Genomic DNA, 26,109 nt, shown 5'->3' with positions numbered 1-26,109 from the left:
TGTGTGTGAGTGTGTGTGTGTGTGTGAGTGTGTGTGTGTGTGTGGTATTTCCTCTTGGACTCCGAGCACAGTTTGGCAGCGTTTGGTTGGTCTGTTGTCTGTGACGGCGCCTGTGTGTAGTGTTATCTGAGTTTGAGCGCTCTGTGTTAAATACAACACCATCCAGATACGTCCGACCGTAGCGCCGCTCACAAACTACGAGACTCTTTTAACATCCAGAGCGCTTTAGTTTTTGTTGAGTCTCGTGTTCAGAATGACATTGGACCAGTTTTATTGCTGGCTTGTCAAAATCTGGTCTGAAAATGTAAAATAGTTTAAAGTTTGAGGGTCAAGACTCAAGATTGATAGACGGATAGACAGATAGATGGATCGATGGATGGATAGATGAGTAGTTGAATAGATAGTAAGGTTGTGACGGTGAGGAAATTTTCCCACCAGTTAATCGGCGTGTGACAACACCGATAATACCAGTATCACCGCGGGGGCGTTCCCTCTTTTCCTCGCTTTCCTTCGCTTTTAAATAGCTTAAAAGCGCTGTGCGCATTTTACTTTCACTTTCGAATTAGCGGCAATTCGGTGTCAATTGCTTGAATGCAACAACAAAATACAACGTCAAACTCACTTTAGCCTATATATAAAACATAGAACTTTTATTAACAAAACGAATAAAAATACACCATGCTATAGGGCAGGCTATGCCTCATATAAAATAACAAATAACTTGCATAAAGTTTAAATAGGTAGGCTATACAAAACTGGAAATTAGTAAGCATGTATAAAATATAACCAAATAAATAAGAAACGTAGAACGTTTATTAGCAAAACGAGTAAGAAAGCTTGGAGGCACGGCATACACCTTGATGTCAAATAAAATAAATAAATGACACAAAGTCTGTTCTTTTACTGAACTAAATGATTTTTATTACTATAAAAAAAAAACGATGGTGGGGGTCGGTGGGCAAGTGACGTAACCAGTGTTGAGGCTTAACAATTAAAATAAATAAATGACACAAAGTCTGTTCTTTTACTGAACTAAATGATTTTTATTACTATAAAAAAAAAAACGATGGTGGGGGTCGGTGGGCAAGTGACGTAACCAGTGTTGAGGCTTAACAACGGTATCACCGTCAGCACCGTCTATCGCGGCAAGCCTGACAGACAGACAGACAGATAGATAGATAGATAGACAGATAAACAGAAAGATAGATAGATAGACAGATAGATAGATAGATAGATAGACAGACAGACAGATAAACAGAAAAATAGATAGATAGATAGACAGACAGACAGATAGACAGACAGATAGATAGACAGATAAACAGAAAGATAGATAGACAGACAGACAGACAGACAGATAGATAGATAGACAGAGAGCCGGCCAGACAGACAGATAGATAGACAGACAGACAGACAGACAGATAGATAAATAGACAGACAGACAGACAGAAAGATAGATAAATAGACAGACAGACAGACAGATAGATAAATAGACAGACAGGCAGATAGATAAATAGATAGATAGGTAGATAGATAAATAGACGGACGGACAGACGGATGGATGGATAAATATAGATGAATGGATAGATAGATAGATCGCTAAAAGTATATAGCTAACTGTTTAAATTTATTCCTTTAATATTTCTAATATTACATGGTGAAAAAAATTTGAATTTTTATTGATTACTGCAGTGTTAATATTTTAATTGTAGGCCTATAAATCATTGTATAATAGCACTGTTTTAAAATTTTTATTTTTTTTTATTTTAGTTGAGGAGTAAATAGCCTAATATTTTGTTATGCTCGCAGCACGTCAGTTATTTGGTAATTATTGTGGGGCAAATTAATTGTAGTTTTAATTTAATAATAAAATTTACTTCATAATAATAATAATAGGCCTAATAAAAATAAGAATGTAACAGGCCTACATTAATTGGAAATGCCAAATATCTTAATATTGGCAACAATTTATGTTTTTGACAATATCTCTGGCTATCGTCGACACAAGATCATCGTCTTTCGACGCAGCCCAGCTGTTTTATTTTCCAAATGTAATGGGATTAGTCCAACGAATCGAAGCGTTCGGTCTGTAATGCGTACCGAACCGAAATCCTTGTACCGTACTGTTCAATACAAATACGTGTATCGTTACACCCCTAATAGATAGATAATTGATAGATGTTTGGATAGTTGAATAGACGGTTCAATATATGTATAGTTGCATATATAGTTGGTTGTTTGGTTAGTTGGCTACATAGATGGATAAATGGATGAGTGGTTGTCAGGGTGTTGCTCTGCAGTTGCTAGAGTGTTCTCATTGGTTTCTAGGTTGCTATGCGGTTGCTAGGGTGTTCTGGGGGGTTGCTTGCTGATTGAAAAATGATGCAGTATTTCAGGACATGCAGCAAACGGTGTAACACAGGCATTATCAAAGTTCAGTCCTTCAATCCGCCGGGCAAATTTTCCAGCTAATTACTCTTTAGCAGTGGCTTCATATGGCTCTTAAATTGTTCAAGGCCACAAATTCCTGTGAAATGGCTGAATTAATTGAGGTGATGGCAAGTGAATTACTCCCAGCTGTGGAGCTGATGCCGTTTGTTTTTGGTGGGCTGAAGGGTCAAAGACGAGAGACGCTCAGTCTGAGAGACTGTTTGAATAAGAGGCAGGAGCTATACGATACCCCAGACCCCCGTACAGCTCGCTCTCTCTCTCTCTCTCTCTCTCGCTCTCACTCTCGCTCTCGCTCTCGTATGCAACAGTAGAACTGTGTCAACTGCATTTATACTGTGGTAGTAGGGATGGGCGATATGGGCATAAAAATATGATATTTCTGGTATTTAGTGTGATAATGATATCAAAGACGATAATTCATTGAATCCTGTTTCTTTAGAGATAAGTATTGTCTTTCCTATTTTTACCCAAAATTGGGTGTTGTGAGCGTTACTGAGTACACACGTAATGTAATGACTGTTTAATTCATATACTGGAAGCTAGAGGGCGCCCTCGCGCAGAAACTCCACATATGCATCGCAGAAGTAATATCACTGACCACGCTCCATAAAATCACTAATATGGACAAAGGCATCCAGTTATTGCTGAATAAAACACGCAACGGAGATAGAGAAATTTTAACTGATGAAACTTGAAACATACGATTGCACAACATATATGGTTTATCTGTGTTCTTCAAGCAATCTTGGGTATTTTTTATAAGGAAAGTATATTTATAATGCAATGCTAATCGACATAGCCTTTATCACTGTATATAATACTATCATTCTGTAATATGAAACCACATCTGGTCACAAAAAGAAGTTATTTCAAACACTCGACTATGTTATTTTGGAGAAAAAGCTTGTCAATAAATTATATCTTTGTTGGTTTGTAAACAGGCTCATACACATGCAAACTGTATCGCACACGTGCTACTGTACTACACTTATTCAGACAGATTATTTTGTGCACTGTACAGCCCTAACCAAACCAGTTCCAGATTGTAGAAGGAGCTCCTCATTTAGCGATAAACTCCTTCTCAATTTCACGTCCGCCTTCCGCGATGTCGCACACAGAAATATGTCAACAACTAGACTTTATCGTTATTATCGCAGGAAGACTAATTCTTATCGTGGGGAGAATTTTTACCGGTATATCGCAAACGATAAGATCCCTCTATATGGTTGATATTTAAATGTTTATCAGCAGGTAGTACTGTTTTATTTACACTTGAGAACAACAAAAATATGCATGATAACACATCCCAAACAAGTAGAGATGGTGACTTCAGTGTCGCTCGTCCAATCATATTAGAGTCAGATATGCTTGTTAGTTTTACTGTTTTTAGCTCTAGTGTGATATTAAATGTAAGACTAATTCATTCGTTATGAGTTTGTTGGTTTATATTAATCTAGATCCAAACAAAAAGAGAAAATGAGAAGCATCTCTTTGGATAAAAGCATTCTATGAAATCTGTTTTTTTTTTCTTCTTCCCAAATTCCGTTTTCATTCCTCTGGATTTCCATTTAATTTTTTTCCATAAACATTTTTCTGGATTCCATTTTAATGGTTAAAATTAATTTTAGCACTCAAAAAGCATGTCTAACTTATACAATAAATAATAAATACAATAATACAATAAAAAATATATAAGTATAACAAATTACATTTTTAGTGCTTGTTTTATTTTCTCACCCGTATTTTGCATTTTCCATTTTAATTGAAAGATTATAGGGCCCTTTGAAATGTTTTATACCACGATTTGATTAATTGCACGGCCCTACTTGCCAAATTCCATAACATTCATTGTTATGCTGTAAATTCTATTTTTATGGCTGGATTCAGTGATTCTGCTTTTATAAATGTAAATTTAATAATTGTAAAATACTTAATTGATTTGATTATCTGAAAATAGTCATGAGCACACGGTTATTGAAAATCCAAACATTTTCCATTGAATTTGCAGCTGTATTAAGTGCTGATGTGAAATGATTTGGTTGGTTCGCTCATTAACGATCTGCAGCAGGATCTTTACAGCATGAGGAAAATATGTTGAAATTGAGTTGAAGTTAATGTGTTTCAGACCTTCTCTGCTCATCTCAGAGCCAACTTCACTTCTTTCCCTTTAGTCTCATCTGCCAGAAACACACATGCGCGCACACACACACACACACACACACACACAGACACACACACACACACTGGCGGTATGGAAAATGTCTGCGTCTAGTAACTCTCATAACGAGCCAACTTCACTTCTTTCCCTTTAGTCTCATCTGCCAGAAACACACATGCGCACACACACACACACACACAGACACACACACACACACTGGCGGTATGGAAAATGTCTGCGTCTAGTAACTCTCATAATGCAGTGACGTGCCAAACATTCGTTGCTTTTACAATCTGCTTTATGTGGAAATAATCTCACCGTGAGCATTTTTTATATAACGTGTCATATATATAACGCTCACGCGTGTTTATCGTTGAGCTTGCGGCGCTAAAAATACCCTATTCCCTTTAGACTCTGATTAAACCAACAGAGTGTAACAACCTTATTTGCCGAATATTGGTTGAACAAATTTGAGGTGTGCGGCAGAAAGACACAATGAGCTGCTTGTTTGTCTGAACAAAGGAGGAGGGAGAGATAAAACACACACACAAACACACACACACTCACACACACACACACACACACACACTCACACTCTCAGCAGATGTTGAAGACACACAGAGAGTGTGTGTCTGGTTATTTTATGGCTGTTCATGAGGAATTACGCTGAGGTAATAAACAGGAACTAGAATTGAGACCTCATGCAAACACGTCTTTGTTGCTTGTTTTTTCAATCTGAGGGACAACCCTAAATTTTTTTAAATTAAAAAAAAAAAGTTTTTATGGTCAGAGACTCTGATTGTTCATAAATGAGCTGCTCGACTTCCTTGTTTTGCGTCGGATGCTGCATTCACACGTCTGTCTCTCCAGAGGATCTGCTCCGGCACGTCCCGCGTCTTATCTGTCTCGCTCTCTCAACACCTTTGACTCATTCCTCCTTCACTTCACAAAAGCACAAACTTCCCATCATGCCTCTGTGTGCCGCTCAACACAACCATTTAATGCCTTGATTTTTTTGAAAGGTGTTTGTTTTCACCATGGGCTTTTCATAAACGAGAACGAGGAATATTAGAGGTTCAGATTTCTGCCTTGAGCTGAAGATGAGAAACACACACACACACACACACACACACATATATATATATACTGTATATATGTTTCTCATCTTCAGGTCAAGGCAGAAATATATATATGTGTGTGTGTTCATGTAAAAATTAAGTTTAGTTAAATTAAAGCTTATAATATATTAATAATATATTAAGAATTATAATTTATAATAACATATAATATATTTTGTAACAGCTTAGGCCTATTAAAAATTATTAGCACAAATTTTACTGTAATGTTGCATGGCTATATTTACTAATTTTATAATTAAATTAATTTTATTAAAAAATTATAAAATGTAGTGAATAATCAAATAATTAAAAGATGGCATTAAAAAAATTATTTAAAATATACAGTCTTCATGTTGCTTCTATTCAAGTTTTCAGAGTAGTTTAAGCTCTTTTAGACTAGTTTATGCGCCATTAGTCTAGTTTAAGCTCATTTTACATTAGTTTATGCTCTGTTAGACTAGTTTATGCTCCGTTAGACAAGTTTAAGTTCTTTTACACAAGTTTATGCTCCATTAGACTAGTTTAAACTAATTTCAGACTAGTTCATGGTCCTTTAGACTAGTTTAAGCTCCTTTAGGCTAGATTTAGGTCATTTTAGACTGTAGTTCAAGCTCCTTTAGACTAGTTTATGGTCCTTTAGACTAGTTTAAGCTCTTTGTTTATATATATATGTATACAGGTGCATCTCAATAAATGTTGCAGGTGTGAAAAACTTGTTGCCTCTTTCCCAAAAAGACTCATGGCTGTATTAGATCAAAAGGGTTCTTCTACTAAATACTGAGCAAAGGGTCTGAATACTTAGGACCATGTGATATTTCAGTTTTTCTTTTTTAATAAATCTGCAAAAATGTCAACAATTCTGTGTTTTTCTGTCAATATGGGGTGCTGTGTGTACATTAATGAGGAAAAAAAAATTAACTTAAATGATTTTAGCAAATGGCTGCAATATAACAAAGAGTGAAAAATTTAAGGGGGTCTGAATACTTTCCGTACCCACTGTATATATATGTATGTGTGTGTGTATGTATATATATGTATGTACATATATATTTGTAAGTTACTGTATCTTGAAAAAGTACTTTAATGAATAATTAATGAAGCTTCTTCTTGAGCGTTTTATATCACATGTATGTGCCGTATCGTCATTTGTCCTCTCTTATGACGTCAGTCCCGTGTTTATGTTGAGTTACGCTCAATTTCAGCCGTATAAACTGAAACCGAGTGTGTGTGACTGTCTGAAGGTTTAGACCTGCAATTCCAGGGAATGTTTTCAGCGCGTCCGACACACAAAGGCGGCTCTGTGTTTCTAACACAAGCAGCTCCTGCACTGCAATTTGGGAGGCGTGCAGCTCGGGAAATTGCTGGGCTCGTCAGCGGCGCTTTCACTGAGGGAATGGGCTTCATCATCTGTGTAATTGACAGGGGTATTTTTTGTTTAAATACCTTGTTAGTAATTACCTTATAAACCAAATAACACACTTCTGAACCCAACGGCTGTTTTGAGCTGTTGTGAGGCGTGCAGCGACGCTCTTCGCCTGTGCGCTGAAATCTGCTTTCTGAAATGCCTCTGCTTGTGTTTTCAGAGCAAACAACAGGATCTCGAGGATCTCTGCAGAGCAGCTCAGTTCGCTGGTCGCCCTGGAGACGCTGGACCTTAGCAACAACAATATTATGGAGGTTCGCGCCGGGGCTTTTCCTCCTCTTCCTCTGAAAAACCTGTGAGTCCTTCTTCTGTTCTCAACTGACCTGCTTTCCAGAAACCGCCAGGAGTCTCGCATCAGCTCACTGTGGCTCTCCTCAGTGCTCACAGTGAGCTTTCACACTAGTTTAAGCTCTTTTAGACTAGTTTATGATCGGTTAGACTAGTTTATGATCGGTTAGACTAGTTTAAGATAATTTTAGATTAGTTTGTGCTCTTTTAGACTAGTTTAAGATCTTTTAGACTAGTTTAAGCTAATTTTAGACTAGTCTATGCCCTGTTTGACTAGTTTAAGCTCTTTCAGACTAGTTTAAGCTCTTACAGACTAGTTTATGCTCCGTTAGACTAATTTGAGACTAGTCTATGCCCTGTTTGACTAGTTTAAGCTCTTTCAGACTAGTTTAAGCTCTTACAGACTAGTTTATGCTCCGTTAGACTAATTTGAGACTAGTCTATGCCCTGTTTGACTAGTTTAAGCTCTTTCAGACTAGTTTAAGCTCTTACAGACTAGTTTATGCTCCGTTAGACTAATTTGAGACTAGTCTATGCCCTGTTTGACTAGTTTATGCTCCATTAGTCTAGTTTAAGCTCTTTCAGACTAGTTTATGCACCGTTACACTAGTTTATGATCGGTTAGACTAGTTTAAGATAATTTTAGATTAGTTTGTGCTCTTTTAGACTAGTTTAAGCTCTTTTAGACTAGTTTATGCTCCGTTAGACTAGTTTAAGGTCATTTTAGATTAATTTGTGCTCTTTTAGACTAGTTTAAGCTCTTTTAGACTAGTTTATGCTCCGTTAGACTAGTTTAAGGTCATTTTAGATTAATTTGTGCTCTTTTAGACTAGTTTAAGCTCTTTTAGACTAGTTTAAGCTAATTTTAGACTAGTCTATGCCCTGTTTGACTAGTTTAAGCTCTTTTAGACTAGTTTATGCTCCGTTAGACTAGTTTAAGGTCATTTTAGATTAATTTGTGCTCTTTTAGACTAGTTTAAGCTCTTTTAGACTAGTTTAAGCTAATTTTAGACTAGTCTATGCCCTGTTTGACTAGTTTAAGCTCTTTCAGAGTAGTTTAAGCTCTTTCAGACTAGTTTATGCTCCGTTAGACTAATTTAAGCTAATTTGAGACTAGTCTATGCCCTGTTTGACTAGTTTATGCACCGTTACACTAGTTTATGATCGGTTAGACTAGTTTAAGATAATTTTAGATTAGTTTGTGCTCTTTTAGACTAGTTTAAGATCTTTTAGACTAGTTTAAGCTAATTTTAGACTAGTCTATGCCCTGTTTGACTAGTTTATGCTCCATTAGACTAGTTTATGCTCCGTTAGACTAGTTTATGCTCCATTAGACTAGTTTAAGCTCTGTTAGACTAGTTTAAGCTAATTTGAGACTAGTCTATGCCCTGTTTGACTAGTTTATGCTCCATTAGTCGAGTTTAAGCTCTTTCAGACTAGTTTATGCACCGTTACACTAGTTTATGATCAGTTAGACTAGTTTAAGATAATTTTAGATTAGTTTGTGCTCTTTTAGACTAGTTTAAGCTCTTTTAGACTAGTTTAAGATAATTTGAGACTAGTCTATGCCCTGTTTGACTAGTTTATGCTCCATTAGTCTAGTTTAAGCTCTTTCAGACTAGTTTAAGCTCTTTCAGGCTCTTTCAGACTAGTTTAAGCTCTTTCAGACTAGTTTAAGTTCTTTTAGACTAGTTTATGCTCCATTAGTCTAGTTTATGCTCCGTTAGACTAGTTTATGCTGCATTAGACTATTTTAAGCTCTTTTAGACTATTTTAAATAAATTTTAGACTAGTTTAAGCTGTTTTTGACTAGTTTGTTCTTTTTGACAAGTTTAAGCTCTTTTAAATTAATTTGTTAATAAACTTTTTTGTATATTTAAGCTCTGTTGAACTAGTTTAAGCTTTTTAAAGACTAGTTTAAGCTCTTTTAGACTAGTTTAAGCTAATTTTAAACAAGTCTATGCCCTGTTTGACTAGTTTAAGCTCTTTCAGACTAGTTTATGCACCGTTACACTAGTTTATGATCAGTTAGACTAGTTTAAGATAATTTTAGATTAGTTTGTGCTCTTTTAGACTAGTTTAAGATCTTTTAGACTAGTTTAAGCTAATTTGAGACTAGTCTATGCCCTGTTTGACTAGTTTATGCTCCATTAGTCTAGTTTATGCTCCGTTAGACTAGTTTATGCTGCATTAGACTATTTTAAGCTAATTTTAGACTAGCCTATGCCCTTTTTTGACTATTTTAAACTCTTTTAGACTATTTTAAATAAATTTTAGACTAGTTTAAGCTGTTTTTGACTAGTTTGTTCTTTTTGACAAGTTTAAGCTCTTTTAAATTAATTTGTTAATAAACTTTTTTGTATATTTAAGCTCTGTTGAACTAGTTTAAGCTTTTTAAAGACTAGTTTAAGCTCTTTTAGACTAGTTTAAGCTAATTTTAAACAAGTCTATGCCCTGTTTGACTAGTTTATGCTCCATTAGTCTAGTTTAAGCTCTTTCAGACTAGTTTAAGCTCTTTCAGACTAGTTTAAGTTCTTTTAGACTAGTTTATGCTAGTTTAAGCTCTTTCAGGCTCTTTCAGACTAGTTTAAGCTCTTTCAGACTAGTTTAAGTTCTTTTAGACTAGTTTATGCTCCATTAGTCTAGTTTATGCTCCGTTAGACTAGTTTATGCTGCATTAGACTATTTTAAGCTCTTTTAGACTATTTTAAATAAATTTTAGACTAGTTTAAGCTGTTTTTGACTCGTTTGTTCTTTTTGACAAGTTTAAGCTCTTTTAAATTAATTTGTTAATAAACTTTTTTGTATATTTAAGCTCTGTTGAACTAGTTTAAGCTTTTTAAGCTTCACTATTAGATTGAACTTTTTAAAAGATTAGTTTATGCTTCTTTAGACTAGTTTAAGCTCATTTTAGATTAGCTTGTTTTTAAACTTTTAAGTTTGTTTGTGAATCTTTAAGATGAATTCACAGCCTTTTGTACTAGTTTAAGCTAATTTTAGACTCGTTTTTTTTTTTAGTCTAGCTTAATCTCTTGTTTGATTCAGTAGAAGTAGTTTATTGTTTATTGCTTATTGAGTTTATTGTTTATTGCCAGATCTATCAGTGATTACGGCTTCTGTGAATGTCAAGCAGACGTTTCAGTATGTCATGCATCTGTGTTTGAATGCTGTGTTTCTGTAGGTTGATGAATAATAACCGTATTTCCACGCTGGAGCACGGCTGCTTCAGTAACCTGTCCAGCTCGCTGCTGGTGTTAAAACTCAACAAAAACCGCCTGAGCTCCATCCCGCCCAAGATCTTTCCTCTACCGCACCTGCAGCACCTGTAAGTGTCGCGCTCACATCCGTCTCACGCGATACTAGAGCTGCACGATTCTGGATAAATTGAGAATCACGATTTAGATTTTCTCAATTAGAGATCACGATTGTCCCACGATTCTGAACTAAACAAAATATTAGTTTTTCAGTCTATTTAAAAGTGTTTAATTAATTTGAATGAATTACTAAAACATTTTAATATTATGTGTTTAATACACTAATTTTTAATATTAAAATGATGAAAAAGTGGTTTGAATGAATGATTCAATGACTCACTCATAAATACTTCACTTGTTTTATTACTGAATGAATCTGCGTTTTTGAGAATTTCTTGAATGATTCAATGACAAATGCATTTTTTAAACAGTCACTTTTCGCCACCTAGTGGCAAAACAATGTAATCAACAGATTTGCTCTATTTTGATACTATAGACATCAACATTTATATCTGAACTATAAACTTTCATTCCAGTATTTCTGTGATAATTTGTGACCCTGCAGCACAAAAGCAGTGTTGAGTCGCTGGGGGATATTTGTAGCAATAGCCAACAATACATTGTATGGGTCACAATTATACATTTCTCTTTTATGCCAAAAATCATTAGGATATTAAGTAAAGATCGTGTTCCTTGAAGATATTTTGTACATTTCATACCGTAAATACATCAAAGCTTAATGTTTGATTAGTAATATGCATTGCTAAGAACTCCATTTGTACAAATTTAAAGATGATTTTCTCAATATTTAGATTTTTTTGCACCCTCAGATTCCAGATTTTCAAATAGTTGTATCTCAGCCAAATATTGTCCTCTCCTAACAAACCATACATCAATGGAAAGCTTATTTATTCAGCTTGACTCAGATGATGTATGAATCTCAATTTTAAAAAAAGTACCCTTATGACTGGTTTTGTGGTACAGGGTCACATATAAATGACTAAGACAGAAATAATACTGTGTAGTTGAAAAGACTGTTTGTGAAGCTGTTTCTTACCCAAACATGGTAACTCTGCTCTCTGTGTCAGCGGCAGCACGAAAGCAGGTTTGAATGGTGTGACTTTTTCAAAGGTTTAAAAGACAGACGAATCGCTGTCATTTAAAAAAGAGATCATGTGGGTGATTCATCTTTTAACGATGAATTGTGCAGCTCTAACGCATACTAATCATTGACTGTTGTTTTATGTTTGACAGCGAGCTGAGCAGGAACCGTGTGCGGCGCATCGAGGGTCTGACGTTTCAGGGGCTTCACGGCCTGCGCTCGCTGAAGATCCAGAGGAACGGCGTCACACGGCTCATGGACGGCGCTTTCTGGGGTCTGAACAACATGGAAGTCCTGTGAGTACAGCTCAGGTTTAACCCAGACCTCGTGTGTGACGTAGGGTTGGGTATCGTTTTCATTTGATCGATTCTTAACGATTCCAATAAGATAAAAAATCCAATATAAAAAAATTAAGGCAAACATTTATTCTGTGTCTTTTTGCAAAGCATTCTGTTGCACTGCAAAAAATTATTTTCTTTCTTAGTATTTTTAACTTAAGTCAAAGTTAAGTCAAATGCAGTCATCAGGCTGAAATAAAAACACTGAATGATGAATTTGGTGACAAACTGTGTGTGTTTGTTTGTTTGTGTGTGTCTGTGTGTCTGTGTTTGTGTGTGTTTGTGTCTGTGTCTGTTTGTTTGTGTGTGTGTGTTTGTTTGTGTCTGTCTGTGTTTGTCTGTCTGTGTTTGTCTGTGTGTCTGTGTGTGTGTGTCTGTGTGTGTTTGTGCTTGTGTGTCTGTGTGTGTGTCTGTGTGTGTTTGTGCTTGTGTGTCTGTGTGTGTTTGTGCGCGCGTGTGTCTGTCTGTGTGTGTCTGTGTGTGTGTGTGTGTGTCTGTGTGTGTCTGTGTGTGTGTGTGTGTCTGTTTGTGTGTGTGTTTGTGTGTGTGTGTTCGTGTTTGTGTGTCTGTGTGTGTTTGTGCGCGTGTGTGTGTGTGTGTGTGTGTGTCTGTTTGTGTGTGTGTTTGTGTGTGTGTGTGTTCGTGTTTGTGTGTCTGTGTGTGTTTGTGCGCGTGTGTGTGTGTGTGTTTGTGAGCAGGCAGCTGGAGTACAATAACCTGACGGAGGTGAGCAAAGGCTGGCTCTATGGCCTCCTGACGCTGCAGCAGCTGCATCTGTCACACAACACCATCAGCCGCATCAAACCCGACGCCTGGGAGTTCTGCCAGAAACTCGCCGAGCTGTGAGTCTACTTCACTCTCACAGATACTCTCTTCCTGACCTCTCTGTCCCATCAGGCCTAAGCGCAGGGCAGGAAAAGGAAAACGTGTTGTGTTCTCCTGTCTAAAGTGGTCTAATGACTGAAGCTAATAGTGTTTTGAGAGGTCGAACATTATGGATGTGTTTCTGGGAATTAAAGTGATTTTTAAGATTTAGACTAAACTGTTTCTGAGGAGCTACATTGTTTGGTGGAAGAATACTGTTTTTATTAATATCATTACACTTTATTTGCTCTGTTTTATTTTGTGAAACCTAACTACGTGTATGTTTTATAAAAGCAATAAGCTCCGTGAAGCTGTGGTTTACAGTGAATTTATAACAGCAAAGGGGTGTTATTAGGCGCGACGCGAAACGGAGTGACTAAAACCTGTTATAGCTGTTATAAATTCACTGTAAACCATGGATTCTTGGGGCTTATTGCTTCATTAAAGTGAATCTGAGTGCTGTATTGTTGAATGCTTCACTTAATGTTGTTGTTGTCTGTCAGTGATCTGAGCTGGAACCAGTTGAGCCGTTTGGAGGAAAGCAGTTTCGTCGGACTCGGCGTCCTCGAGCAGCTCCACATCGGAAACAACCGCATCAGTTTCATCGCTGACGGAGCATTTCGAGGCCTCCCCAACCTGCAGGCGCTGTGAGTTGAGCTTCTGCATCACAGCAAAGTCACTTCGAGCTTTATTACATGAACGAGCCTTTTTTGCTGTTTAGTTTCCATAAATGTGACCCTGGAGCACAAAACCCAGTCATAAGGGTAATTTTTTAAAAATTGAGATCACATGAGTCTAGCTGAATAAATAAGCTTTCCATTGATGTATGGTTTGTTAGGAGAGGACAATATTTGGCTGAGATACAACTATTTGAAAATCTAGAATCTGAGGGTGCAAAAAAATCTAAATATTGAGAAAATCATCTTTAAAGTTGTTCAAATGGAGTTCTTAGCAATGCATATTACTAATCAAAAATTAAGGTTTGATATATTTACGGTAGGAAATTTACAAAATATCTTCATGGAACATGATCTTAATATCCTAATGATTTTTGGCATAAAAGAAAAATCTATAATTTTGACCCATACAATGTATTGTTGGCTATTGCTACAAATATACCCCAGCGACTTAACACTGCTTTTGTGCTGCAGGGACACATATCAGTCTCTATATCTCCAATAATCTGTCTCAGTGAGATGAGACTGAAATGCTCCAAACATATAATGCAGTGATTAAGAGCTGAAGCAATAAAGGCCCCTCAGAAGATGTGAGATGTTCTGGAGGCTTGTGAAGATCATTCCTCCGCTGAGGAACAGTGAAAGTAAAGCTTCTGGAAACAAACGCTCCTCAAAAGATCCTGAGGATCAGATTTGAGACGCACTGATTTTTCTAGAAAATGATTGATGAAGAATCAAGTTTATTTTTTGCAACTTTGGAGGAAAGTCAGCAGAATTCTGTGCAGTAATCATAGTAAAATGTGTTAAATGCAGGGATGTTAGAGGGGATGTGACCAGGGTGCGAACTATGGGGCAGCTCGGCTCCCCTTAATAAGACATGGGCTCCCCTGAAAACGGGATTTGTGAAATTTTGGGGGGTCTCAAAAAATATTGACATTGTTATTTTGACGTGCAATTTCAGTTTTGTGTAATGCGATCATCGTGGATTATTATGTGTAAAATTGCAAAAATATAATTCATTCATGCATGACGGCGATTTAAACCTAATTCACTTCAATAAAGATAACTATACATGCTATTCTTGTCATGAGCATCAAGGTGTGGGGGCGCCGCGGTGCAAATTCCACTCATGTTTAGTACATGTTAACTCAAAGATTCGTAGAAAAAATATAAACGTTGGACTCTGTGGTCGATTTTGTGTTAAGGTAAGGCATGTTATTCGCAATTATGTCTCTAATACTCGATGTCTTAGGCCTAACTGAACGGAGGAATTATGGTATTCTTCTGTAGCCTGACGACGAGTAACTTTAACTGTTGTTCATGTGAACTCAAAGACAGCCTGATGCTTTGTTTATAGACTATTTGTAGATGGCTGTTTGTTGTTTCTATCAATTCGTGTCGATAAAGTATAAAAGGTTAAATCCAGTATAGTGATTTACCCTATATAGTGGCTTGCATAAAGTAGTGCATACACTTGTAGCTGGTATGAATCTTTGTAAGTCATTGTAAGCCCTCTTTTGAGGCACGCGCAAGCACACGACCCCCACCCCCTCTTTATAAAAAAAAACAAAAACAAGTGGGCTCCCCCAAAGTCCACGGTATAGTTCGAACACTGGATGTGACCATAGAAGAAGACGACGACTTTGGGTGTCTGTTTGTGTTAGTATCAGGATTTGTTCTGGTTGTTTTGCTGCAAGCTCATTTTCAGCGTAACATTCTGTCGCATCAGCTTTACGATTCGTGCTTTCTGGTTGTGAATTTTAACAGTGTGGTTTCTCTGATTTCTCGCCTTCTCCAGAGATCTGAAGTATAATGAAATCTCATGGACCATCGAGGACATGAACGGCCCTTTCTCTGCTCTCGACAATCTGAGGAAACTGTGAGTGATCTTATTTGCTTTTTTCACTGTTTACGATATTATCTTATTTTTTTAGAACCGTCCGTTTAACACATTTGACGTACAGACCTGTTTGTCATCTTACACGATGCAGGATGACGACTGACTGCGTGAATGTAGTTATACGAGCTTAAAATTCAAGATATGAGTGCAAAAAATTACCTTCTTATATTTATATAATATGATATGGTTTAGTAATATCACACCAACTAGAGTGCTGTTTTTCCCCAATATCTGCACCATTGCAAATGTGATATTGATTTATATAACAGTCCAATGAACAAGAAGTTAACTTTGTGTTACATTTTAGATGTAATGTTGTCTATTTTGCTCAATTTTGCTTCACTGAACTGTTCAGCGTCTCCTAGCAGCACACAGCGGTGATTCATTACTGAATGAATCCGCGGTTTTGAACGAATCAAGTGAGTCAATGATGCAGTGACTTGTTCATTAAGAAAGTCACTTGCTTCGTTTCTGAATGAATCATCCATTTGAGCAAATCGGTTCAATTAATGATTCAATGACTCACTCACTTGTTTCATTTCTGAATTAATTAGCCATTTGAATGAATCGGTTGTATGAATGATTCAATGACTCACTCAGTGCACTTTTAGTTTCACATTGAGAGCATCATTTCATTAAAAAAAAAAATTTTTTTAATTAAATTTGTTAAAAAAATCACACATGATTTTCACATTTTAATGTCTAATCAATGCTTTTCTTATCTAACACAATAACAAATCTTTTGGGTAATTGATGTGCGATTAATTTCACTAGTGCTGGGCAACGATTAATCGCATCCAAAATAAAATTTTGTTTACATAATATATGTGTGTGTACTGTGTATATTTATTATGTATATATAAAGACACGCATGCAGTATATATTTTGAAAATATTTATATGTATTTACATGTATATATTTATATTCATATAATTATATTAAATATATAAACATAACATTTTTCTTAAATGTATACATGCATGTGTGTGTATTTATATATACATAATAAATATACACAATACACACACGCACAACTTTTTTTTTTGGATGCGATTAATGGCGATTAATGATTGCCCAGCACTACTAATTATTCAACGCATCATATTTTGCTTGACACGCCTAGTAATTGATTCACATGCTCTAAATAGGTTTAGTATCATTGCATTGCATTGAAGGAAACACTCTCCTGAAACCATTTGTTTTTCTGCTCCTCAAGGTTCCTCCAAGGCAATCGTATCCGATCGGTCACCAGGAAGTCCTTCACAGGCCTGGACTTGCTGGAGCAGCTGTGAGACTCTCTCAGATCTGAAGCGTTTGATGGTGATGTGTGTTTATTAGGTTCCTAAACGTCTGTTCTCTCCTCACATCGCAGGGACTTGAGCAACAACGCCATCATGTCGGTTCAAGCCAACGCTTTCTCTCAGATGAAGAAACTCTCAGAGCTGTACGTATGAAGGCCGTTTCACACCGAGCGCGAAATGATTGATCGCCGCCTGCTAATTCACACCTGCACGCTAGGTGGCGCCAACCAGCAATGCATTTTTTGGGACCATAAATCGATGCATCGCGATTCGTGGGTTGATTCTGAGATCGAATCTTCGGAATGCTTCGTGATTCTCTTTCGAAACGATTCTGAGCTTATTTTTTAACAGCAGATGGCGCTCTAGGCTAGTTTTTAACTGCACACTCAAATGCTCACGAAGAAGAGTAGTGTAAGTGGTTAATTACGTTTGCACATCGGCTTTTATGAAGCGAGATTAACGTAAACACAGCCCACTGTGAACATCCTTGTAATTCGCTTCAACCTTTTCGAACTTTATGAATGATTATTTTAGGTTCAAATGGTGCGTAAGGAACTGGAAGCAAACAGAATACAGCTATTTCTAAAGCACGCCGTGCCATCTGCTGTTAAAAACTAAGCTCAGAATCGATTCAAGAGAGAATCGCGATGCCTTCGGAAAATCTCAGAATCGATGCAGAATCATTTCTCGATTCGCGATGCATCGATTTATTGTCCCAGCCCTAAGAAACACAAACTATCTATAATGCTTACAAGAATACATCCTAAAATATTATTAGAGGTACAATTAGCATCAAGCTACATGGGGGAAAATGGACACACAGGGCGAAAAAAAAAAATTCCTCACGCCTGGTGTGAATAGCTCCATAGGGATCTATTGTTTCGATTCAAAAGCGTCATTGCGCTCAATTTTCGCATTCTTGAATCTCTGCTCTTGCACATAAAGGCCTTTCCACACTGAGTGCAAAAAAGCAAAACGAATATCAGACGCAATGATGTGCTGGAATAAAACAACAGGTTCCTATAGATGCTTCCACATAGACCACGAACATTTGCGCACCGAAAATGTGAATTTAAAAAAAAAAATTTGAACCAGTCCGACGAATCTTTTCAGTTTCGCAAAGTGCAAACACGGGCCGTCCAATAAGATTTGAGCATTACATGACGTGGCCAGAGCAACTGCTGTTACCCAAAAGGTCGACGCAGTGGCGATATTATATTACTATAACATACAAAGAGTGCGTGTCTGCCTGTTATAGAATCACAAAAACATTATTTACATACATTTTGAAATGTAGCTTGATGCTAATTGTACCTCTAATTATATTTTCATGTACACTGCAAAAAAAAGATTTTCTTGCTTAGTATTTCAGTCTTGTTTTCTAGTATAAATATCTAAGAATTCTTGAATCAGGATGCATTTACTGGACAAGTAAAACGACAAGATATCATGTCTTGTTTTCTGAAAAAATTACCCAAATTGTATTAGTTTTTGCTTAAAACAAGCAAAAATATCCGCCACGTAACAGCAACAAAAACATGAACAAACACTGAACGATTGTCTGTTTATTAACTAACATTAACACAGATTAATACATGTATTGTTCCATGTTCGTTTGTATACCGCGCGCAAGGTTTATGTGCATAGTCCAAGTCTTCTTCTCCGTTTTTAGTGTATCTAGCAAAAACTAATACAATTTGGGTAATGATATCTTAAGTTGTTTTACTTGTCCAGTAAATGCATCCTGATTCAAGAATTCTTAGATATTTATACTAGAAAACAAGACTGAAATACTAAGCAAGAAAATATTTTTTTGCAGTGTACATCCAGATGAACTATTTATTGTTTACATGATCCTGAATCTGTTTCATAACCTACTATTTATCCCTCATATAGCATTCAAAATCTATTTTTTTCAAATAGTCAAAACTTTGAGTATTTTTCAACTAAAGCCATATTGTATCTGAGCAGCAACTTCTCATTAATGAGTAAATGTGAAAAAAAATCAGCGTTTTGGATGATGCTGCATGCACCCCATTTTTATTGATTAAGAAATGTGAAAAATAATTCAGATTTAAAATATCACATGAACTACACCCAGAAAAAATCAGGCTATATATATATTTATATATTATATATATATATATCCTTTAAATGTATCTCATGATTGCTAAAAAAACAGTCCTAACAGTTTCTAACAAAACAACATAAATATTACTCTAAAAAGTCAAAATAAATAAAATTTTCTTGCATAAACTTTCACTTTCAGATGAAAAAGTGATCAGTTTTTTATTCTGCAATGGTTCATCAATAAGTGACATATTCATGTTCATCAACAGAATTCAGTTCTAAAAGTGTGTGAGATATGAGGAAAATGCTGAATATATTTATACACTGTTTTTGACACTATTATAAACTCAACTAAAAATTATTTTTGTTGTCTAATGGTGCCCCATACATACTCGAAAAAAACACATACATACAAAAAAAAAATACATACCTTAAAAATCTGAAAAAAATTAATAATGTGTATTTTGAGGCTTTTAACGTGTTTGCAAAGTTTTGATTCCTTACTAAAAACGATGCATTTTTAAAAAATATTTTTATGTATCCCTTCCAGGCCAAAACTGTCCCAAATGGATAATGGGGGTTAATTGCAAAGTTGTATTTCCTTGAGTTTGTGAAAACAATCCCTCATCTGTTTTCCCTGCAGTGCTGCCGTACTTCACCAAAATGCCGATGGACCTGACGATCCGCGCCGGAGCCACCGCGCGACTGGAGTGCGCCGCTAGCGGACACCCGTCTCCTCAGATCGCCTGGCAGAAGGACGGAGGCACGGATTTCCCTGCGGCCCGCGAGCGGCGGATGCACGTCATGCCGAGAGACGACGTGTTCTTCATCGTGGACGTGAAGACGGAGGACATCGGCGTTTACAGCTGCACTGCGCAAAACACCGCCGGCGCCATCTCTGCTAACGCTACGCTAACGGTGCTGGGTAAGAGTATGCAAGTGTTTGACAGAAATTATCATTCTGAAAGAGTGACATTAAACCAAAACAAAATTAAAGATTTAATTTAGCTGACAACTGTAGTATATATATGTGACCCTGGAGCACAAAAGCAGTGTTAAGTCGCTGGGGGATATTTGTAGCAATAGCCAACAATACATTGTATGGGTCACAATTATACATTTCTCTTTTATGCCAAAAATCATTAGGATATTAAGTAAAGATCATGTTCCATGAAGATATTTTGTAAATTTCCTATCGTAAATATATCAAAACTTAATGTTTGATTAGTAATATGCATTGCTAAGGACTTCATTTGAACAACTTTAAAGATGATTTTCCTCAATATTTTGATTTTTTGCACCCTCAGATTCCAGATTTTCAAATATTGTTCTATCCTAACAAACCATACATCAATGGAGAGCTTATTATTCAGCTTTCAGATGATGTATAAATCTAAATTTCGAAAAATTGAACCTTATGACTGGTCTTGTGTTCTAGGGTCACATATATACATCAATGGAAAGATTATTTATTCAGCTTTCAGATGATGTATACATCTAAATTTCGAAAAATTGAACCTTATGACTGGTTTTGTGTTCTAGGGTCACATATATATATATATATATAAGCAAAAAAAAAGAATATATTGTAAATAAAAAATTTAATAATCAATTATTCACATTTATTTAATCAACACTCTTAATATTAGTTTATTTAATAATCAACTCATGCATATAAAAATTTAAATGGCATAAAGGCAGGTTTTCTATCAACTTTTTCATTTTTGAAATATAATTATTTAAATGTATATATTTAAATAATTAGAAAAACTTTACACAATGTCCATGTAAATATAATCAAACATACATTAAACAATAAATACATCACTAACAGGTTATGCAAAATAAAATGAAAATTTAAAATAGTTATATATCTATCAAAATGTAAAAACACAGTAACTTACTACTAGCACTGGCTGTATTTAATGTTTAAAGTTTGTTTTATATATTTTTGTATTTCCCTCTTATATGTCTGCTGTGTCTTCTAATGCATGCATAAAATATTTTGATATTTGTATAAAAATGTTTTTTTTAATTATTATTATATAGTGATGTCACACCACATTACAGAGCTTTAAAAACCACATTTATTGTTTGAATTTTATTTTAAAAAATCGCTTGTACGTATCAAAAGTGACAGCTTATGGAGATTATTAGATGGGAGGCGCTACAAATCATGTTTAGTGCAGCTTTATTCGTGCATCATCGAAATGAAAACGAAACGGTATTGTGAGAATTTCGGTTCTGGATGAAATCGTTGTTTGTGTAATTGAAGAGTTCATTTGCAAAAACTGATTACTCCATTTTAATTTTTTCTGAAATCACGTTTTTTTTTTATTGCGCATTCCAAGTAATATCAATCAAACTGCAGTTGTGTTGTTATAAGTAATAATAACTTAAACAAATACAGGTAATATACAAAATTAAAGTTCATTGAAAATATGTTTTTTTTTTTTATGTTGAAAGTTTGTTTTATAGCAAAAGCAGATAACTCCACATTTCATGTTTAATAGTTTAAATAAAACACTTGTTTAATTTTTGTAATCTCCTCAGATGACAATGTAGATGCCTGACAAACGTTGTTGTTGTTGTTGTGATCATAAACTGTATGGATGTGAACGCACAGAGCTTTTCCTCACCAGTGTAACGTGCTGCTTTTGCAAGCTTCCATGAAAACGTTTCAGCTTTTATTTTCCTTTTGCGCCTGAAGAAGATATCACAGGTTCATCAAGTTCGTCGAAATGATCCTCGATCACTTTGTCAGCTTTGACGAAACTCCTCTCAGCTAGCACGTTTTTTCAGAGTGAAAGTAGCCTTGTCACCTGACCTGAATACAGCGTGCTGATTCGCTGAAATGGACTTATCGGCTTCTGTTCAAAAACAACAAGGCCGCTTGACGGCTTCTGCAGTAAAACCTGAACTTGCGATGCCTCCAGAGTGGACAAAACTGGCTTTAAGCGTGTTTAGGGTTCAGATCGCGATACATGTGGAGAATAATGCACGGAAATCAGCTTTTTTTTGTGCCGTTTATCGTTTTTTGCTAATTATTTCTTCAATTTGACTGTGTCAGTTTTTCAGCATTGTTTTTCTGAAATGTCTTCCCGCAGAGACGCCGTCGTTCCTGCGTCCGCTGATGGACCGTGTGGTGGTGAAGGGCGAAACGGCGGTGCTGCAGTGTATCGCGGGCGGAAGTCCTCCGCCTCGACTCAACTGGACCAAAGACGACAGTCCGCTGCAGGTGACGGAGCGACACTTCTTCGCTGCCGGGAACCAGCTGCTGATCATCGTGGACGCATGATCTATGCTAAGCTACAGCTAATAGCGCTACCGCCAGACCCGGAGATCGGCTGAATGGATTCGAAAACGGTAAAACTCAACTGTTTAACTCTAGGGGAGTTGGAAAATGAGCCTACTTTCAAAGATAGTGGAGTGTTCCTTTAATGATCATGTTTTATCATGCTTTTATTGAATCAGTTTTGTCCTTTTCTTTGGACATACTTCATTAAACCAGATAGTTAAATGGTCTAGTCGATTGGTTGGTGAGTTACAGTTGGATCCAGCATCGCTGTAAACAAGACAGTTACAGCGAATGGCTGCTTCTGTTTTAAACGATGACTCCCACCCTTTGCACAGTGAATTCAGCTTCTTCCCTCTGGACAGAAGTTTCTAGTCTCAAGGTGTAAGACAGCAATATAAAAACAGCTTGTTTTAACTGTGTTAAATTAGCTGTAGGATGGGGGAGTTTTTGAGCACTTGTATCATGTATCATGTTATTTGTTGTGTTATGTTCTTAAATGTGTTTTGAATTTGTGTGTTAAGGATGGTTGTCACTGTCATTTTACTGCAAAACAATAAACAAATAAAGTAACCTAACCTAACAGGTCAGTCCTGACCCGACAGCGGACACCTTTAATGCATCTGTGATGTTTAACGCCGCTAACCCTTTTGTTTGTCTCGTGTTTAGATGAGACGAATCTCCCAGCAGACATCCCGAGCTATCTGTCATCTCAGGGAACGCTAGCGGAGCGTCAGGACGGATTCATGGCGTCTGAGAGTGGCAGCAGCCATCAGTACATCAGCTCCTCCACGGGAGGATTTTACATGCCACCCAAAGACCTCAACAGTGAGACGTGACCACTGCTCTCTTTATATACACAGAAATGCACTGTAAAAAATACACATACAGTGGGTACGGGACATCCCGAGCTATCTGTCATCTCAGGGAACGCTAGCGGAGCGTCAGGACGGATTCATGGCGTCTGAGAGTGGCAGCAGCCATCAGTACATCAGCTCCTCCACGGGAGGATTTTACATGCCACCCAAAGACCTCAACAGTGAGACGTGACCACTGCTCTCTTTATATACACAGAAATGCACTGTAAAAAATACACATATGTGACCCTGGACAACAAAACCAGTCATAAGTGTCAATTTTTTTTGAGAAAAGCAGTCATAAGTCGCTGGGGTATATTTGTAGCAATAGCCAACAATACATTGTATGGGTCAAAATAATAGATTTTTCTTTTATGCCAAAAATCATTAGGATATTAAGTAAAGATCATGTTCCATGAAGATATTTAGTAAATTTCCTACCGTAAATATATCAAAACTTAATGTTTGATTAGTAATATGCATTGCTAAGAACTTCATTTGGACAACTTTAAAGATGATTTTCTCAATATTTAGATTTTTTTGCACCCTCAGATTCCAGATTTTCAAATATTGTCCGATCCTAACAAACCATACATCAATGGAAAGCTTATTTCTTCAGCTTTCAGATGATGCATACATCTCAACATTAAAAAAAATCGATCCTTATGACTGGTTTTGTGCTCCAGGGTCACATATGATATGAGAGATTTTTTAGCGTAGTATTTATAATACCGTTTCTCCTCCCATAGGCCTCTGCCAGCTGGACACAGGAAGTGATGCGGACATGGAGGCGGCGATCGACCCCCTGCTGTGCCATTATCAGGGGCCTGTGGGTTCACTGCTGAGACGGAGCAACCGCTACAGCCCCGATCTGCACGACAGCTGCAGCGGTGAGTGACACAGATGCACACAGGACACTCGCGCAGGATTAATCCTGACCTCTTCCTCTCTAATGCAGCGTGTGCGTCCGTCGGAGCCGCTTCCTCCTGCAGCAGGAAGTGTGAGTTCTACACCTGCAGCTCCGCCCTCGAGCCCTTCGATCACATGATGATGCAGCTGGGGGACACTTCCTGTGTGGAGGACTGTGAGAGCGGACAGTGCGTTCTGGGCTCCTCGGGGTCATATATGGGTGAGTCTGAGCAGATACTTACTCTGTTATATATTCAGATATATTCTGTTCACTTCACATTTATCAACCAGCAAACAACAGGAAACACAAACCGTAATCATGAGAAGTGCTTTAAAATAACACAAATATGCTTTTCATTCACATGACAATACAGTCACAAATAAACATTATTTAGTAAATTTATTAAATACAATTTTTGTTATTTTTTATTTAAAAAATGTTTATTTTAAATAAATTAACAGCAATAAGCTACAAAACCATACAAATATTTTTGTAATGAAAAATGATATTTAAAATAAAATATTTATAATTTTTACAATATTTATTTTTAAATTAAATTAAATGATTAAAAAATGTTCGTCTAGTCGCCATGTAAATATTTTTTAGTTGTGGCTTGTTTTACTAAAATAAATAAAACTAAAATAATTAAATTAATAAAAACAAAAACACAACTAACTACTAAAATGAAAAAAAAAAAATTATTGAAAATATTAATGCAATGTTTTCATCTAGTTGCCAAGGCAACATTTCTCTCTTTTTTTTGTTGTTGTTATAACTTGTTTTATTAAAATAAATAAAACTAAAGCTAAAATAAAAATAAATAAAAACTATATAGAAAAAAAGACTAAAAAAAAAAAAACACAACTAAGTAACTAAAATTTTTAATAAAATTAAAATATAAAAATAAAAACTAATATTAATATTAGTGCAAAGTTATAGTATCTTAATTATACTAAAATAACACTGATACTGACAACAGCACAGACACTGGCAACAAGACAATGTTCAAATGCATTTTTAATCATAATAAATTAAAAAATTTGTAATAATAGTTACAACGGTATTAGAATAGAATAGAATGCCTTTTATTGTCATTGTACGAAATTAATTTTTATTTTTTATTATTATTTTTATTTATTTATATTAATTTATAACATTTTAAAAACTATATTAATTTATTATATGACGGCGTGTGCCTGTGGTCTCAGGTACGTTTGGGAAAGCGGCGTGGCGGCCGCAGCAGGAGCTCTGCGCTCATAACGCCGTCATTCTTCAGGAGAATCCGTACGCAGCGCTTCACGCCGACTCAGACCTGGACGAGGAGCACGCGAGCGTTTACCAGCAGCCGCTTGATCACCGGACGATAGAGAGCGTTCCCACGTCACCGCTGGGCTCTTAGCGCCTTCGACACGACGACGACCAAAAACCAGAAACGCTCTACCTCAAGACAAGAGCTGCGACTGAATGTAAATGACACGTTTGTACAGAAAAACAGATTATATGCATTTTATACCAAATTATATTTTGTAAATTAATAGTGTAAATATGACCCTTATTTTTCTCTTTTCCTGCGATATATGCGACAGATCGAGGACTAGTTTAACTGTGGACTCTAGTTTGATCCGGATCTGTTTATGATGTTTATTCCGCTTTGGCTTTTGCTTTGAATAAAGCACCATTTGCACAAACTAGTACACAATAAACATTCCCGTGAGCTGCTACACTTGTGAACGCTTGCGTCATCTTTTTTGATTGTGCCGATGTGCTTTTATTCTTCATGGGATCAGGTTTGGAGAAATGTAGCATTGCATCAGTGTCTCAGCAATGGATGCCCTGCAGTGAATGGGTGCCGTCAGAACGAGAGCTGATAGAAACGTCACAATAATCCACAGTACTCCAGTCCATCAGTTCACATCTGGAGAAGACAAAAGCTGAAAAAAAAACAAGCAAGATGTTTTTTCATCAGCTGAGAAGTCGCATCAAAATCTCCCATTGAAACTGACAAGACAAGTTTTAAAGTCAACATGAAACCGCTTTTGCAACCTGTAAACGTATTTCTGAGTAAAACGGATGTTTGGCTAGCTCAAACAAGGTCATGGGTTCGAT

At 36.4% G+C, this 26,109-nt stretch overlaps 1 protein-coding gene across 1 annotated transcript in view; it reads left to right on the top strand.

The window, feature by feature from the left end:
* The window catches only part of LOC107561232 (leucine-rich repeats and immunoglobulin-like domains protein 3), a 32,129-nt gene extending 6,411 nt beyond the window's left edge, over nucleotides 1-25,718 (top strand). The window contains exons 4-18 of the mRNA XM_016245617.1: nucleotides 7,308-7,442; nucleotides 10,617-10,760; nucleotides 11,944-12,087; nucleotides 12,828-12,971; nucleotides 13,497-13,640; nucleotides 15,469-15,549; nucleotides 16,787-16,858; nucleotides 16,943-17,022; nucleotides 19,585-19,866; nucleotides 22,049-22,227; nucleotides 22,761-22,764; nucleotides 22,906-23,064; nucleotides 23,843-23,983; nucleotides 24,052-24,222; nucleotides 25,212-25,718. Coding sequence (XP_016101103.1) covers nucleotides 7,308-7,442; nucleotides 10,617-10,760; nucleotides 11,944-12,087; nucleotides 12,828-12,971; nucleotides 13,497-13,640; nucleotides 15,469-15,549; nucleotides 16,787-16,858; nucleotides 16,943-17,022; nucleotides 19,585-19,866; nucleotides 22,049-22,227; nucleotides 22,761-22,764; nucleotides 22,906-23,064; nucleotides 23,843-23,983; nucleotides 24,052-24,222; nucleotides 25,212-25,402 — 2,071 coding nt within the window. The 3' untranslated portion in view covers nucleotides 25,403-25,718. The remainder of the gene's footprint in view (nucleotides 1-7,307; nucleotides 7,443-10,616; nucleotides 10,761-11,943; nucleotides 12,088-12,827; nucleotides 12,972-13,496; nucleotides 13,641-15,468; nucleotides 15,550-16,786; nucleotides 16,859-16,942; nucleotides 17,023-19,584; nucleotides 19,867-22,048; nucleotides 22,228-22,760; nucleotides 22,765-22,905; nucleotides 23,065-23,842; nucleotides 23,984-24,051; nucleotides 24,223-25,211) is intronic.
* The last annotated feature ends 391 nt before the right edge of the window (nucleotides 25,719-26,109 follow it).

The sequence above is a fragment of the Sinocyclocheilus grahami genome, unplaced genomic scaffold (genome assembly GCF_001515645.1).
Source record: "Sinocyclocheilus grahami isolate Dianchi unplaced genomic scaffold, SAMN03320097.WGS_v1.1 scaffold761.1, whole genome shotgun sequence".
NCBI lineage: Eukaryota > Metazoa > Chordata > Actinopteri > Cypriniformes > Cyprinidae > Sinocyclocheilus > Sinocyclocheilus grahami.
The sequence above is the reverse complement of the archived record's forward strand: the minus strand, read 5'-3'. Positions and strand labels throughout refer to the sequence as shown.